We start from the raw sequence: 17,536 nt of genomic DNA on the forward strand, positions 1-17,536 counted from the left end.
AAGTCCCCTCAATCAGACGTCAGCAAAGTATGGTCCATGAGCCATAGCTGGCCCACCACCTGTTTCTGTATAGCCTGTGCGCTAAGAATAGTTTTTACATTTCGAAGTGGTTGAAAAAAAATCAAAAGAACAGTATATCACGACACATCAAAATTAATCCGAATTTGAATTTCAGTGTCCATAAAGTTTTACCGAAACACAGTCATACTCATCCATACTGTCTATGGCTACTTTCATGCTATAAAAGCAAGCTGAGTAGCTATGACAGAGATAATATGGTCTGCAAAGCTGCAAATATTTACTGCAGTACTTTAATTTTGTACAGCACTTTCATATATTAGCAAGAGCTGACACTTTGAATCTTTAGTTAATGGTACTTCAATAGGATATATTCTAATACCTCGGGCTCTTCAGAGCACAATAAGTAGTCGATCTTACGGGAAACAGAGGCCTGAACAAGAAGAGCAATGGCAAGAAAGGCCCCAGGAGAATTCACTGCCGTGTCTGAATTAAAAAAAATAAATTTAATTTAACCAAATGATAAACATACTGGAGATAGAATGAGGGTAAAGAAAATAAGAAAAACAATCTACTGTCAAGAAATAAAGCAATCAACAGAACCAGACTCAGCAATGATCCAGATTTTACAACAATCAGACAGGGATGTTGAAATGACTGTAATTTACACGTTAAAGGCTCTCATGGAAAAGGTTGCAAACTCATATAAATACATGGGGAATTTTAGCAGAAAAATGGAAATTCCAATTAAAAGGCAAATGGAAATGCTGGAAATTAAAAAAAAAATCATCATCAACAACAACAACAAAAACCACGATATCTGAGATGAAAAATTCCTTCACTGGTCTCATCAACAGACTTGACACAGTTAAGCAAAGAATCGGTGAACTTAACAATGGACCAATAGGAATTATTCAAATTGTGATAAGAGAGAGAAAAGAATAGGACCAGAGGAGGAGGAGGAGGGAAAAGAGGAACCATCCATCTAAGAGCTATGGAATGATTTCAAATGGTTTAACATAATGTGTAATTGGAGTCCCAGAAGGAGAAGAAAAAGAGAATGGAGAAGAAAAATATTTGAAGGGATAGTGGCTGAAAATTTTCTAAAAATAATGATAGATACCAAACTGCAAATCTAAGACTCTCAGAGAATCTCAAGCAAAGATAAAGACTTCCCAAAATAATCAAAACAAAATAAAATAAAAATAAGCGCCCCCCACACCTAGATACATCACAGTGAAATGAATAAAAACCAAAGATAAAGGGAAAATATTGAAAGTAGTGAGAGGGAAAAAACACATGACATACAGAGGAAAATAGATAAAAAGTACAGCAAACGTCCCGTCAGAAACTATCAAACAAAAACAATAAAGCAACATTTTTTAAAGACCGAAAGAGGAAAAAATATAAACCTGTAAAGCCAGATATCTATATTCAGGAGAAACAGCTTTCAGAAATGAAGACTTTTTTTCAGAAAGAAAAAAAGCTGGGAGAATGAACCACCTGAGTACCTCCATGACCTATTAGAGGAAGCTCTTCAGACAGAAGGAATATGATACTAGATGGAAGCTTAACTCTACACAAAGAAATGAACAAAAAAGGTTAAAATGAATATAAACATAGAATATATTTTCCTTATTTTTAATCATTCTCTTTTTTTAATTTGGCAGTGATGTTTTTATTTTACTATTTTTTTCAAATAGAATTTATTGTCAAGTTAGCTAAACATACAGTATATACAGTGTACTCTTGGCTTCAGGAGTAGATTCCCGGGATTCACTGCTGACATACAACACCCAGTACTCATCCCAACAAGTGCCCTCCTCAATGCCCATCACCCCCGCCCCATCTCCCCCACCTCCCCCATCAACCCCCCCTTTGTTCTCTGTATTTAAGAGTCTCCTATGGTTTGCCTCCCTCTCTGTTTGAAACTATTTTTTCCCCTTCCCTTCCCCATGGTCTAAAGTTTCTCGAATTTCACATATGAGTGAAAACACGTATCTGTTTCTCTGACTTATTTCACTTCTCATTAATACCCTCAAGTTCCATCCATGTTGTTGCAAATGGCAACTGCATTTCATTTTTTCTCATTGCCAAGTAGTATTCCATTGTGTATAAACCACATCTTCTTTATCCATTCATCAGTTGATGGTCATCTGGGCTCTTTCCGTAACTTGGCTATTATTGATAGTGCTGCTATAAACATTGGGGTACATGTGCCCCTTTGAAATAGCACACCTGTATCCTTTGGATAAATTCCTAGTAGTGCTATTGTTGGGTCTTTGGGTAATTCTATTTTTAATTTTTGAGGAACCTCCACACTGTTTTCCAGAGCGGCGACACCAGTTTGCATTCCCACCAACAGTGCAAGAGGGTTCCTGTTTCTCCACACCCTCGCCAACATCTGTTGTTTCCTGAGTTGTTGATTTTAGCCACTCTGACCTGGATGACATGGTATCTCAATGAGGTTTTGATTTGTGTTTCCCTGATGATGAGCGATGTTGAGTATCTTTTCATGGGTCTGGTTGGCCATCTATTTTTAATCACTCAACATATTAACCAGACTTAAAAATAAGCTGCTGCATTTGTCCACTCGAAACCTCATTTAACACAGAAGTTACATCTACTGTAAATATTTAATAGCTGTCTGCTTCTGCTTCTTAAAGAAAGCAAAAACACTAGTTTTTAAATTTAATTGTGACACCTTCAAGAGCTGCTTTAATATATCGCCCTTCTCAAAGCTTATGGCAACACTTGTGTTATTACCCACTTCTACGAAATTACCCTTTTTCCAGCTAATTATATAATTTCAAACTGTAAATTATAGTACTTACCATTGAATACTAAAAGAAATTTCTTAGAAAAGCAAGTTCTTAATTTAAAACAATCAGAGTATCATTGCTTTAAAGAAATCAGGTTAAGGCTATTTAAAATAGTTAAAAAACTGCTCTATATTCAAGTCATAGCACTGTCTTCCTAAAAGATGTCATTCAATTTGTTCTTCCTCATAATTGATTAGCTACTCAGTTACAAAAGTGTAAGAATTAAGTGTCAAAATCTGAATCTATTATGAAATTATAACACAGCATTTTACAATGGTTTTAATTGTCATCACTTGTGGGTCCTCAAGTATCTTAAATTATACATGCCACACCAAAAAAGAAAAAAAAAAGTCAGTAACAACATGTTTGTTTGAATCAGTTACTGATCTAAAACGTCTTCTCAGCAATTGTCAAAATGTTTTACAATCTCATGATACAGTATTTCCAAGGGATTTTGACACTGAACACTGAAAAATGAACTTTTTACATCAACGAGCGTATTAATGAAATTCTCAATATAAACAAATTCCTAAAGTTAAATCTAAATAAAGGACCAAATGAGTGACAGCTCAGAAATAAAAGCACAACCAGGAAAATTCAGCAAGTAAGTAATGGACGTGCATGGTCAGGACTGTCACACTGTGGCTATATCACTGACAGTGATCCTGAGGAAGCAGTCATACTGCACAAGGATAAACAAAACAAAATAAAACAAAGACATAATTTCAGAACTAGAAGGGATCTTCCGATACTGAATCCAGAGTTTCCTAAACCAAGTTTTAAGAAGGCCTAATTTGGGGTGCCTGGGTGGCTCAGTCGGTGAAGCATCCAACTTCGGCTCAGGTCATGATCTTGCAGTTTGTGGGTTTGAGCCCCGCGTCGGGCTCTGTGCTGACAGCTCAGAGCCTGGAGCCCTGCTTTGGATTCTGTGTCTCCCTCTCTCTCTGCCCCTCCCCTGTTCACACTTGGGGCCTCTCTTTCTCTCTCTCAAAAATAAACATTAAAAAAATTTTTTTTTAAATGGCCTAATTCTATCACTTACGTAAAACACCCAGTGCTCATCCCAACAAGTGCCCTCCGTAAATTCTACTCCTGAAACCATTAGTACATAATATGTTAACTAGTGTGAATTTCAATAAAATTTAAATTAGTTAGGTAATTAATTAAATAAAATACTCCAGACTCTCCCCTCCCCTATGAAAGAGAAAAAGTGAATCAAGATTAGCCACATTTTAATAACTGCTGAAAGGGGATGATGGGTATGTAGGTCTTAGGATTCCCATAATAAAAAATTCTTTATAAAGTAGTTGGAAAAAAAAGATAAAATTATCACTAAAATGAGACAGTAAATGTCTAAGAATGAACCTAAAAACAAACAAAAAAAAGGCCTAATTCTAAGAGTTCTTAAATGATGTTCCAAGAACAAAGAATTTCTAGGTCCTAAACCTCACCCTATTAACGGCCTGAAGAAGCTCTGAAGAAATTTAAAAATCTTTTAATTTTAAAGATTAAAGAAACAAGTTTATATGCAAATGGTAAGAGTTTCTCTTAACTCATAGTTACTAAACTTTTCTCTCAGAACTTTCTAATTTTTAAATCAGCCTTCCCTTAACATCAACATGAAAACTGCCAACATCAGACTGTATTACCCAATGAAGAAACCAAGGCCTGGGAAATAATGTGGCTTGTCTAAAGTACAAAAACCAATCTGTAGCATTTAAGGATAAAACCAAGTTTCTTGACCCATAAATTTCGAGAATCTATTGCTTCTTTAGACTCTATTTGCATACAAAAATCTAACAGAACCCCACTTATTCTGTAGGGGAAATTCCAATAACATTATCTAAGTGTTTACATAATTATTCTTAATGTTTAATTCTCTCATGTACTTCAGATGTAACATACATAAACCACCTCGAATTTTCAAAATCCTATCATTTAATAGGAATCATTCTCTATCGCTAGTAGTACATATAAAGAAAACATCACTAAAACAGTAAAATATTAATAATATTAATAATTAATAATATTAAAAGATAGTCACTTTTTAAAAACTGGGTTTGAGCAACCTCTTGGAAATAAATGAGTCATTTATATTGAAAATTTAATAAGTCTTCAGTTATACTAAATACTCCATATTAATTTGCTTTATATATCACAACACAGCTACAAACTGATCACAACGAAACTTAATTTTTAAAAATCGGATGGGGGCGCCTGGGTGGCGCAGTCGGTTAAGCGTCTGACTTCAGCCAGGTCACCATCTCGCGGTCCGTGAGTTCCAGCCCCGCGTCAGGCTCTGGGCTGATGGCTCGGAGCCTGGAGCCTGTTTCCGATTCTGTGTCTCCCTCTCTCTCTGCCCCTCCCCCGTTCATGCTCTGTCTCTCTCTGTCCCAAAAATAAATAAAAAACGTTGAAAAAAAATATTAAAAAAAAGAAAAATAAATAAATAAAATAAAAAAATAAAAAAATAAAAAAAATAAAAATCGGATGTCCCCAATCCTTGAGCTCTCAATAACAAAATCACCAGAAGGGCTAGCTATAAATGTAGTTTCAGATTTAAAAATATAGGCTTGCTCCCCAAATCCCCATTCCATAAATATGGACCGGGACCCTGGATCTGTACCTTTAACCAGACCCAGGTGATTGTGATAGGCAGCAAGGTTCAGAGCTATGTTGTATCAAAGTAATCGACCGTAGGAAATGGGAGAAGGGAGGAATTTTATCATGAAAATCCAGTGTCACAACCCTGACAAAAACATCTTAGCTAGACACTTTTATGCAAGAGTAGTTAGCATACAGGTATCCCCTGCTTTTCAAAAGCTTCCATTATACCACTTCACTTTTACAAAAGACCTCCTAGATCATATCCCAAGATTTATAAGAACGCATTCAACTGGACCCACGTAAAAGTTTGGTTCTTCCTACTTGTACCAAGTTTGGTGAAAAATCTCCTTTTCTTTTCAAGTTTAATCTACTTAGCTAAGGTTACTGGAATTTGAGAGTCTAATGAGATCTTTTTCAAATGGTTCCACTGCTACTGTTTATTCTATGACCAACTTTTATTGCTGGAATACTCAGTCACTAAAAACACAACTAGCCTATGGTACCTGATCTAATCGTATACATTTAATAAAGCAGTAAGTTACAAGGCCACTTCAATTATAAGAAAAGAGATGCGTGCAAAATGCTTTGCACAGTATCGGGCCTGCAGTGAATATTCAATGAACACAACTATTTAAGACTTCTGGAATTTATTAGAATTTTTCATCTGATACTATGGTAAATTCAACACGCTGTATTGGGGCGGGGGGGGGTTCTCTTCTTACATCTGACTTTTAACTGAAGTGTTGTTGACACACAATGTTACATTAATTTCATGTGCACAACACAGTGACTGGACAAGTCTATACGTTATGCTGTGCTCCCCCCAACTGTAGCCACCATCTGTCCCCATTCGATCCCCTACTAGAATACCATTGGCTATACTCCCTCTTCTATACCTTTTGGCTGGTGACTTACTCATGCCACAACCCGAGGCCTGTATTTCTCGCTCCCCTTTACCCATTTGTCCATCCCTCCATCCTCCTCCCCTCTGACAACCATCAGATTGTTCTCTACATTTACGGGCCTGTTTCTTTTTGTTCATTTATTGCTTTGTTTTGGTTTTAGATTCCACATGTAAGTGAAATCATATGGCACTTGTCTTTCTCAGTCTGACTTATTTCACTCAGCGTAATACCCTCGAGGTCCATCCATGTTACCACAAATGACAAGATCTCACCCTATTTTTATGGCTAAGGAATATTCCACTGTATACATACACACCTTCTACATCCATTCATCAGTCAGTCCATCAGTTGGCCAATGGACACATGGGTTGCTTCCACATCTTGCCTATTGTAAAAAAATGTTGTAAATGATGCTACAGTAACAATAGGGGTGCGTGTATCTTTTTGAATTAGCATTTTCATTTTCTTCAGATAAATACCTAGTAGAATTACTAGATCATCCAGCATTTCTATTCTTAATTTTTTGAGGAAACTCCACAGTTTTCCGCAGTGGTTGCACTCATTTACTTCCTACCAACAATGCATGAAGGTTCCTTTTTATTCACGTCCTCACCAACACTTGTTATTTCTTGTCTTTTGATTCTACCATTCTGACAGATGTAAGGTGATGTCATTGTAGTTCTGATTTGCATTTCCCTGATGATGAGTGATGTTGAGCATCTTTCCATGAGTCTGTTGGCCATCTGGATGTCTTCCTTGGAAAAAAATGTCTATTTAGGCCTTCTGCCCATTTTTTAATTGGATTATTCATTCTTCTTATTTATTACATTCCTTATATATTTTGGGTATGAATCCTTTAACAGGTAGATCGTATGCAAATGTCTTCTTCCATTCAATAGGTTGCCGTTTCGTTTTGTCGATGGTTTCATTTGCTGTACAGATGCTTTTTATTTTGGTGTAGTCCCAACAACTTGATTTTGCTTTTGTTTCCCTTGCCCAAGGAGACATAGTTAACATGTTGCTACAGCCCATGTCAAAAAGATTACTGCCTCTGTTTTCTCCAGGAGTTTTATAGTTTACATCTAACTATTCTTAATCCCAATTTCCTTTCCTGGCTCCAGTGACTCCTCCCCATCCCCGACCCATCCTTTCTCCTCTGTTTAGGCTTCCTTTCTACAAGAAAAAATAGCTCCAGTCATTTTGACTCCTCCTCGTGAATTATCTTACTTTTCCAGTCCTTCCTTTCAATTACTAAACAAAGCACAGATAAGTTTATATTCTGGTAGTTAGCTACGAAAGAGTCACAATTACAGCTTACCCAGTCCTAAGGCTTGTCCTGAAATTGCTTTAGGTTTAAGAAATGTCACCTGGATGTCAGACTTGGTATTGCCAGAGGATACGGATGCATGAGTCAAAGATAATGAGATGGAAATTAAGAAAGAACCTGAAGATGACAATTCCGGTTTTTGAAAAATTACAGTAGCTTCTTTCTCAATAAGATACACAGGTAAAATTTCCAAAGAGCAAAATCCTATAAAGTACAAATCATACCACCACTAATTTACTGGCTCTGTACCACAAAAGAGTAAGGAATTTTTCACCTATATTTCAGGAAAAACCTCCTGTAGTAGAGCATTTAGGAAGAACTTAACCCAATGAGAAGCTGGGGCACAGGGCACCCCGGAAGATGCATACCTACTTGGGAACATACTGAGGGTGCTGGCTATACATGTGAGTGTGAACCATTCCAACTACGTACAGTAGATACAAACTACCCCCCCTTTATTTTTTTGCTGACAGTCAGTATTAACACTACAGTAGCTTAGCAACTATAAAATCTAAAAGGGAACTTACTGTAAGTGTATGTTTAACAGAAAAATGAGCACATATATATTTTATACACAAAGACATCTGACCTTCTTTCCAGTTTGAATCCCCAGCTTCTCAATGTTTGCACCAACAGAAAGAGAGGAGCACCCGCCCTACATCTGCAGCTGGTAGTGAGAAAGGAGATGAGCCTGAGGCCAGCCTGTGCCTTTTTTCTCAGGGACCAGTTATCCCTCTCCCAATACCAGCCTGGCTCTGTGTTTACCCACGGGCTTAGGGATCCTGCCTTGTGGTAAGCAAAAAATTCTCCTCTAAACTCTTAGCAACCAAATTTGGGTCAGAACACAAAGTTGGAAGCCAAAGTAGATGAAGAAAATAAAAGTAAAGCAAAGGAATGCATGTCATTGTAGATTATTTTTTTAGGTCAAATTACCCATAAAACGGAAAGAGTACATTCATAGACTATAATTTTAGATCAGGGGTGGGGGGGTTAGAACATATGGAGAGAATGAAAAACTATTTCATAGGGGAAGGCATTTATCTCTACTTTGGTAAGCTGAAGAAGCATCTAACCTACACACAGTTAACAATTTTAGAGTCTTGTGAATTACACGGTTTGGGAAGTGGCGAATACAGAAGAGAACTTTAGCAATGGCGATTTACTGAAGGGATGGGGCCTCCAGATACGAATCTGTTCTACAGGCAATCCCTATACTAGGTCTTCAGGAAGGAGAAAAAATAAATAGACCAAATTTGGTAGGATTTCTAAAACCGGATATATAATAAATATGGATCACTAACTTTTACACCAGCAATCGTTAACTTCAAGTTTGGGGAAAGCATTATTATTCAATCATATCTTCCATATTCCAGTATCTTTTATTTGCTGGCCAAAACTTAGTTGCATTCACACACTCTTGGGCTCACTGGGGCGAATACTGCCAGGCTATTCTTAAGTATATTAAGATTTATCATCAGACGCGTCAGAGTTAAGAATCTATGTGGAATCAAGTGAGAGGGACAGAACTAAAAGTCAGTGAACATCATCCCAAGGCCTGTCTCTGTCACTAACTGCCCCAGCCATGTCACTTCCATGATGATGTGTCACTATTTCTAAAATGAAGTAGTCAAACTACATAACTTCTAGCTCTAAAGTTAGTTCTAATTTCTGGTTCTTATTATCACTTTTTTTATTATCACTTTTTAAAAATTTTATTTCTATCAAAGTAATACGTACACAAGACTATTTTCTAAAGGTCTCTAAGAAAAATAAAAGTCAATACAAAAAGGCGTCCCTGCTGGGGCGCCTGGGTGGCTCAGTCATTGGGCGTCCAACTTCAGCTCAGGTCATGATCTCACAGTTTGTGAATTTAAGCCACACGTCGGGCTCTGTGCTGACAGCTCGGAGCCTGCAGCCTGCTTCGGATTCTGTGTCTCTCTTTCTCTGTCCCTCCCCCATTCACACTCTCTCTCTCAAAAAAGAAAAAAAAAACATAAAAAAAAAAAAAACCAAACTTCCCTGCTTCACGTCTGGGATAAAATACAAACATAAGAATAAATAACACCTGTCGGTTTGTGTCAAGAAAAAAATAGAAATGAGAATACATTCTCCTTTTGTTTTTTGTTTTTAATTAACCAGAATTCCTACTAACCAGATTTCTATAAGTCTTTCACACAGTCACTTCTTAAATCCAAATCAGTCTGGTTCTACACTACGCTTTTTTCTGTATTAGCCATCTCAGCTCCAACTTTATATGCCTTCTGAGTTAATGTGTTACCATAATCTGAAAAAAGGTAATAATTTTTCACATATTAGCTATCAGAGCTAACCAAATTATTCTTGGCTTCAATGTCTGAATCCATAAAATAAGGATAAACAATCATCTTTCTCCAGATTACTAAAAAGATTAAATAAAATATAAGAACACATGGTAACTAGCCCAAAAAAAGTGCATTTAATAGGCATATGTGTGGTTTAAAGGTATGGCCATCTATCCATAAAAGTTGCTTAAACGACTCATTTCCTGATTAACAGCACATTCACTCCAACAGACGTGTCTGGAAAATAATGCAACTAGAATGTTTAAAGCATGCAACTGTTAAGTATTATTTTGGAACCGCAATTCAAAAAACATGCATTGAGTATTTATACGTACTAGGTAGAATGCTAAAATTCCAGAATTCCATTGATTATGACAATGACCCACCCTCCAAAAGCTTACAGTCTAGTAGACACAAAAATTATAATATAACTGAACAATATAATAATAAAGGCATATACATGGAGCAGAAGTAGCAGGGGGAAGCAAGTAACTCATTCTGCCTGAAGAAAGTAAAGAGGAAGAGTAAAAGTCACGTGAAAAAGCGGAAACAGTAATTCTGTGGACAAAGCCTGGGGTTGAAATCCTAGTTCAGCCACTTATTAGCAACAGGATTTGGGGCAATTTAATTTCCCTCTCTGGGCCTCTCTGTAATTCTACTTTGGAAAGTTATTAAGATTAGAAATCATATATATGTTAAGTGACATATATATATGATATATAGCAGGCACTCACTAAGTGGTGGCTGTCTTGTTCTAGGAGGTGTATTTGTTTTTAGTAGACCAAATTCTAAGTGGCACTGTAGGGAGCATCTCTTGACTAATGACCAAGCTACATAAGGGATCACTAAGGTCACGAGCATGAAAAGGCCATAAGGAACCACATCACAATATTACCACTTTTAGAATCCACTTTTTTCCATGTGAAGTGATTCCTAATATGTGGTATGCCAACCTGCTGGCAAAGAAGACTTCTAATCTATTATCTCCCTCCGTTTTTATCCTCACAAACTGAATTTTGCACATTCAGACTCATTATTAGGAAATAAAAGAGGCCCCCGTGTTCCTCAGTCCGACCTGAGGAACTAGTTTTGGATGTTCAGCATATCTTGCATGAAACGGCAAAGTCTGATGAGAAAATGATTATTGAGATTATATGAGGGGGAAATGAGAGCTAATCCTGGGTTGAAACTGCTATTATCAACCTAATGGGGGACTTGAAGAACTGGAAGCCACTATAATGACTGGAATCTTATTAAACATTTAAAAAATATTGTCAAATCTGGCCAAGTGGGAAGTTACATTTACACTACTCTGTGACCCCCCCCAAACTAATTTTCTCTAAATAAATGATGAGCTAAGCCAGTCCTTAACATATACAAATACAAACTCTTAAGTTCTTTTCACTTCACTCCTACAAACACTATCAATACAATATTTGAGAAATGAATGGTGGATAAATACAAGCAGAGCCAGAAGTAAGAGAACATAAGGTATCTCTAAACTCAACTGAATCATGAAATGGTCTTCATGTCGATGTTTTGTTTTGTTTTGTTTTTTCTGGAAATAAAAACGTATTTCTGACCCTCAACCATCATGTAAGGTCAGTTTGCTCCAAAGTAAATAACCACAGATTCAAAGTGAGGACACCATGAATCAACCCAGAACCGATGTTAATTTTATAGTTGCCACATTCAAGAAAATCAGTGTCAAAAAAATCAGTGCTCAAGAAAATCTGTGGTATAAAATTCCATCAATTTTCTTTTCTACAAATATCTGAGAAATATACATATACAAGACAATATACATAATTCACACATGTGTATCTTGTCAGGACAGGTTATATTTGTAAAATACTCTCCATACTCTTAACCACTTTGACATAATGGATTTTAAAATACTAATGGTCTACCAAAATTAGCCTTATATGTTTTCAAGAATTAAATCCTGAGTATGTTTCTAAGTTTTTTCTCTGAGAAGCAGAGAACTGAGGAGTCGCCAAATTGCAACCGAATTTCCTTCTTGTAAACACTCATCTTTAAAGGGTATTTTTAAAACTCAGAACTCAGAGTGTAAGAATCTCCACCTTAACAAACCTGGAAGTTTCTTCACAAAGCAAACCTACAGATGCGATAAAAATATATGGGCATTACTGCTCACTTTTGCAACTACAACTTAGGTTATTATAATGTAGTGAAGTCCAATTCCCTCCTGACAGCCTTGACGAATGAAGGGAAATACAAAAAATGATAATAAGTAAATAAATAAATAATCAAATGTCACAGAAGCGGCAGCTTGAGGCCAGAGGGAGAGAGACAGACAGACAAAAGGAAATAGGAACTAGGAGGGAGGAGATAATACGGTCAAAGCTGAAATGCTTAGAATGCACTAGACCTTGGCCCAGTCTCTGGCCCACTATACCCTACTTCATTAGTCATCTACAGCAACAAAAATTTAACAGGTGAGGCAAACTGATCTGATCGTTTGAACACAGAATTTAAGCCCTGTATCCGGTCTGAGATGTGTCAGAAAGAAACAGACCTAAGCATCAAGAAGCGGAGTGTGCGTGCGTGTGTCTATGTGCGTGCGCGCGTGGATGGGGGGCTGGTAAATCCACGCGAACTGTGCCCGAGACTCGGCACTAACGCTATTCGGCGCGTACTACACTAGGCAGCGCCGTCGGGAGCCCTCCCCGAGCCGGGCAGGAGGCGGGGGTCGGGGATTCTCCGCCCGCGATCCAGACCCTCGCAGCGCCCCGGGCACCGGCGCGAAGTGCACCCAGTTAACACCTTCCTCTCTGGGACCAGGGGCCGCGAGCCGGAGAGCGGGGCGCGCACGGGGGTGGGGCGGCTGAAGCGCGGCCCCTCTTCGGGAGGGAGAAAGGAGGCAGGGGGCGGCACCGCATCCCCGTCCCCACCCCGGGCGCATCAATTACCCGTGAGGTTCCTCAGCACCGTCCCGTGGGCCCAGAGGCTCAGGACCTGCTGCACCGACAGGTTGATCATGGAGTGATCGCCCCCTTCCGCCTTCATCTTCCCCGGGGGGCGCCCGCCGCCCTCTCCTCGGGCGCCGGGTGGCGGCGGCGGCTGCGAGGCTCCGGGGGCGGCGGCGGGTGCGCGGCTCCTCCAGGCCGCCGCCGCCGCCGGGGAAGGCTGCGGGGCGCCGGGCCGGGCGCTGCTGCTGCCGCCGACGGGCCTCCGGGGGGGGCAGCTCAGCGCGTCTCCCAGGCAGCCCCCTCCCCGCCGGGGAGACATTGAGGACGGCGGACGGGGGAGGGGAGGGGGCCGGGCGCTCTCCCCGCGCGGCCCCCGAGCGAAGACTCGGGGCGGAAGAGGCCGCTGTCGCTCCCTCTCAGGGGCAGCCCCGCGCCGCGGGGGCCGGGCACGCGAGGAGGCCGAGGTCACGCAGGGAGGCCCGGGGTGATGGGCAGACGGCAGGTGCAGCCCCCGACGGGGCCCAGCTCATCACCGCCGGAGGACGAAGAGACCCGAGACCCGGAGGAGTCTGCGGCGGCGGCCGCGGCGGCACCTGCCGCCAGCCTGCCCACCCTCCGGCCGCCGACACTCGAGGAACCGCCCCCTCCACCCGCGGCCGCCGGCGGGCCGCTCGTGCGCGCGCGCACGGGTCCCCACCTCCCCCGCCGTCCCCGGAGCCGCTGCGCATGCTCACTCTCCCCCTTCTCGCGACCCGCCGCCCTCCGACTGCCGGCCGGCCCCCAAAGCCCTCCTCCTCCCCCTTCCCCGCGCGCGCGCGAGCTCGCGCGGCTGACGGCGCCCGGCGTCGGCCCGCAGTGGGGCGGAGGGAAGCGCGGCCTACGTCACTAGCGCCACCGCCCGGCCCCACTGCTGATTGGGTGCTCCGAGGGAACCGCCTCCACTCCCTCCCCGCCCCCAGGCCCCGGGGGCGCGCCTGGTGAGAGCTGGAGTCGTAGCCCGGGGAAAGCGAGGCACCGAGATGCTGCGAGATGCTGGAGCCCCAGCTTGAGGGGCAGCCCGACCCACCTTGCGGTGGTGTGAGGGATGCTCAAACCCGTGTGATGGATTCGGTGGCATTTCAGATCTTCGGCCTCGAATAAAATGCTTTTGATAAAGATGTTTGCGTACAAGTTATTATTTTTTTTAAAGGGCGTAAATATCTCAACATTTTAGATTCATTTATTTGCGGGTTTTTTTAAATTTTTTTTCAACGTTTATTTATTTTTGGGACAGAGAGAGACAGAGCATGGACGGGGGAGGGGCAGAGAGAGAGGGAGACACAGAATCGGAAACAGGCTCCAGGCTCTGAGCCATCAGCCCAGAGCCTGACGCGGGGCTCGAACTCATGGACCGCGAAATCGTGACCTGGCTGAAGTCGGACGCCCAACCGACTGCGCCACCCAGGCGCCCCCGGGTTTTTTTTTTTTTTTTTTTTTTTTAAGTAAGTCAGGTGGTCTGGATAGGTCACTACCTGCGGAATGCATTTTTAAGCCACTGAAACAGAAATAGACCCGTTTTATCTTCATCCAGTCCTTCCCTCAGCAAGAACTTGGGCCTCCCGTCGCTCTAGCATCTGAAATCACCTATTGATACGAGGCTTGGCAGGTGTCCTACTCCTCCACGCCATCCCCTGGTCTAGTTTTTTGTTTTTTTTTTTTTTTCCCTCCCATTGCGGTATTCTTTTTATCTAAATTGTGAAAGTCTCCCGTTATTTTTTTCCCCCTACCACTGAAACTAGACTCTCTTCCCAGGGTTTGCTGCCTTTCTCTGTATCCAATATTAGCCGGAGGAGCTAAATTACAACCACAGCGAACTAAACTCCTCCTTGATGTTTGAAACCTTTTAACTTGCAAAATAAAAGCTCAGTTTTGGCGATAGCATGAATATGCACAAGGCAGCTTTCTGCACCCCTCCTTTTTCAACCCCTCCGTTGTACACATGTATGCACTACCTGCCTGATATCACAAGAAAGGGAAATTTTTGGATCATGATTTGGAATTGAGCCAAAACTCATAATGTGGAGTTTATCTTCCTCTACAATTTAGAAGTATTAGATGTTAATCAATTTAATATCATAGAATATGACACTTAAAAGAGGCTTTAACATTTTTCTAATTCATTCCACTTTACAGGTAGAGAACTCATCCTGCAGAATTAAGTGATTTGACGTAGGTGACGCCACTTCAGAGCCTAGTTTCTGAAATTCCTAGTCTATGAATTCTTTCTTGCTATGACATTACCTTTCTCAACTCACTAATTAACTCCATAATTTAAGGTGCTGAATGGGGACGTGCAGGTTACCTGGTGGCAACATTAAAAGATTTGGCATTATTTGATTAGTGATATTAGAGAATGTGGTCACGTTCCGTGAAGGGTTTATAGCAACAGCTCATTAAATTCTCACATCAGGAACTTTTAGTCAGTTAACACGGAATCAATTGGGGTTCTTATGGTTACACACTATTATATACACATAGTAGCATTCATTAAATACATATATTTAAAATATTCAGAACTTGGGGCAGTGCCTAGCACATGATGTTCAATAAATATTTGCTGAATGAATAATTGAATGAACTTCATAGAAAAGTCAGCATTTTTTTGTTCCATATATATATATTTTAAACTAAATCTTAGTGACTTCAGGAATTGAGAAAGTAAGACGCAGCAATGAAGCCTCAAGTTGTGCTTTCATAACTTGACAATTTTCCCACTGCTTTACAGCTCAATTTAATAAGCATTTATTTGGCACCTACTATCCATAATGTTCTATGCTAAGCAGAATCTATAGGATTCTGAGGAGACTAAGGTCATTACTCTAGGCTAATGCATTGCATTTTACTTGTCTTTGCCTTGATAAAGGTAATGATACCTACTGTATTGGAAGCCTATGTTCTTGAGAGAATTGAACATTTTCCCAATAGCCAGAGTTATGAAACTCAAAACTGAGTTAATGCAAGTAGAAGTTGTATAATTCCTTTCCTTGCAGATTTTTGATATTGAATAAATATAACAATCAAGGAATGGTTGAGTCACATTCCTGCCAGAAGTCAGAGAACACACGAAACGAACCCTAGAGGTGTCTCTCAATCTTGTGCACTTGAGTGTGACATAAACAGTTCTTGGTTTATTTTTTACGTTCAGATAAGGGAACATCCATAAGTCTTAGGCATCCTATTAATTGTCCAAAGAGGGCTCAGAAGAAAGCTCTCAAAATCAATTGGAATATAAAATGATATTGATCCTTGGAGAAAAACATTATTGAGGGTTATTTCCCTTCACTTTATTATCGTCCTTTCTTGCTATCCAGGACTATAGCACAGAGTCACATTATGTAGGCAACCTAATTTCATGTTCTTACACATTTCACTGGGTTCTAAACCCTGAGTGGTGGGGTAGGTTCAATAGATTGATTACCTGGAAAATATGGCTTGAACACTGGCTCCAAGACCTACTAGCTTTAAAATGGGAATAATGATAGTATCTCTCTCTTGAAATTTTTGGTGCCCTTTAAGTAACAATAACACAGACCTCCTTCCTTATGCTAGGCCCTGTGTCAAATTAAAACTATAGATTCAATTGTCACAAGGATGAGTTGAAATTTCTCAATACTATTAGACTATTTTATATTCACAATCCATATACAAGGCTGTGCAAATCTTTGTACACACACACACACACACACACACACACAGAAATGAGAGCACTGTTGGTTATTTTTGAAGAAAAGAAAATTCAATTGGAAGAAATGACAGAAACAAAAGGAAGAAGGAGTCATATTATTATTCTAAAATAACTACGCCACTGAAATTTACATGTTGCAATGTTTCTCAGCATACCTATTAAAGCCAAGAGACATTTTCCATCACAGTAAATCAGAGAAACAAAGTACAAGACTATTTCCTTCTCAAAAAGCTCTAATTCTAAAAACAATGCCGCAAAATGACATTGTGGAAATTCACGTTCTAAATGTAGTTAGTCTACCTACTAAAATTGTATCATTCCAATTTGCCCACCTTGGGAATTTAAAAGGCTGAAATTTCTGGGACCAGGAAATACAAAGGTGTGTCCTGTTTTATGTCCCCAGTAAGATACGACACACTTAGGATGCCAAGCTACTTTATGGGGCTGCCCAGAAAAGGAAAAGCTGATCCATATTGGCAATGGATATGACCTCCATCCACAGTCATGAAGGGTGAGGGGCATGTTTGAGATGGCAGGACAGACAGATAACTGCCCATGCCTCCAATTCTATTTTCCACCTTATTTTTGTGCCCTCCCTCTACCACCTTATTTATTATCCCAAGTCTTAGAAAAAGAATGCATAATGATGTTTGGACTCCGAGAATTCGTACTTTGAAGGTTAATATGAGCATAAGAAGAAAAATACTGCTAAAATCACACACACACACACACACACACACACACACACACACACACTTCTGCATTTACAACATATGAGATGCAGTTTTCACCCTAAAAATCAGTGTCTACAAATTACCCTGCATATACCCTGGTCATATCATAGATGAAAGGCCAAATATTTTTTTAAAAAAAAAATAA

The 17,536-nt window shown here is 40.3% G+C and overlaps 1 protein-coding gene across 1 annotated transcript in view; it reads right to left on the reverse strand.

The window, feature by feature from the left end:
* TMEM170B (transmembrane protein 170B) overlaps nt 1–13,535 on the reverse strand; it is a 31,917-nt gene extending 18,382 nt beyond the window's left edge. Inside the window, exon 1 of the mRNA XM_043590825.1 lies at nt 12,934–13,535. Within this exon, the coding sequence (XP_043446760.1) occupies nt 12,934–13,252 (319 nt within the window). The 5' untranslated portion in view covers nt 13,253–13,535. The remainder of the gene's footprint in view (nt 1–12,933) is intronic.
* Between the last annotated feature and the right edge of the window lie 4,001 nt (nt 13,536–17,536).

This window comes from Prionailurus bengalensis, chromosome B2, assembly GCF_016509475.1.
Source record: "Prionailurus bengalensis isolate Pbe53 chromosome B2, Fcat_Pben_1.1_paternal_pri, whole genome shotgun sequence".
NCBI lineage: Eukaryota > Metazoa > Chordata > Mammalia > Carnivora > Felidae > Prionailurus > Prionailurus bengalensis.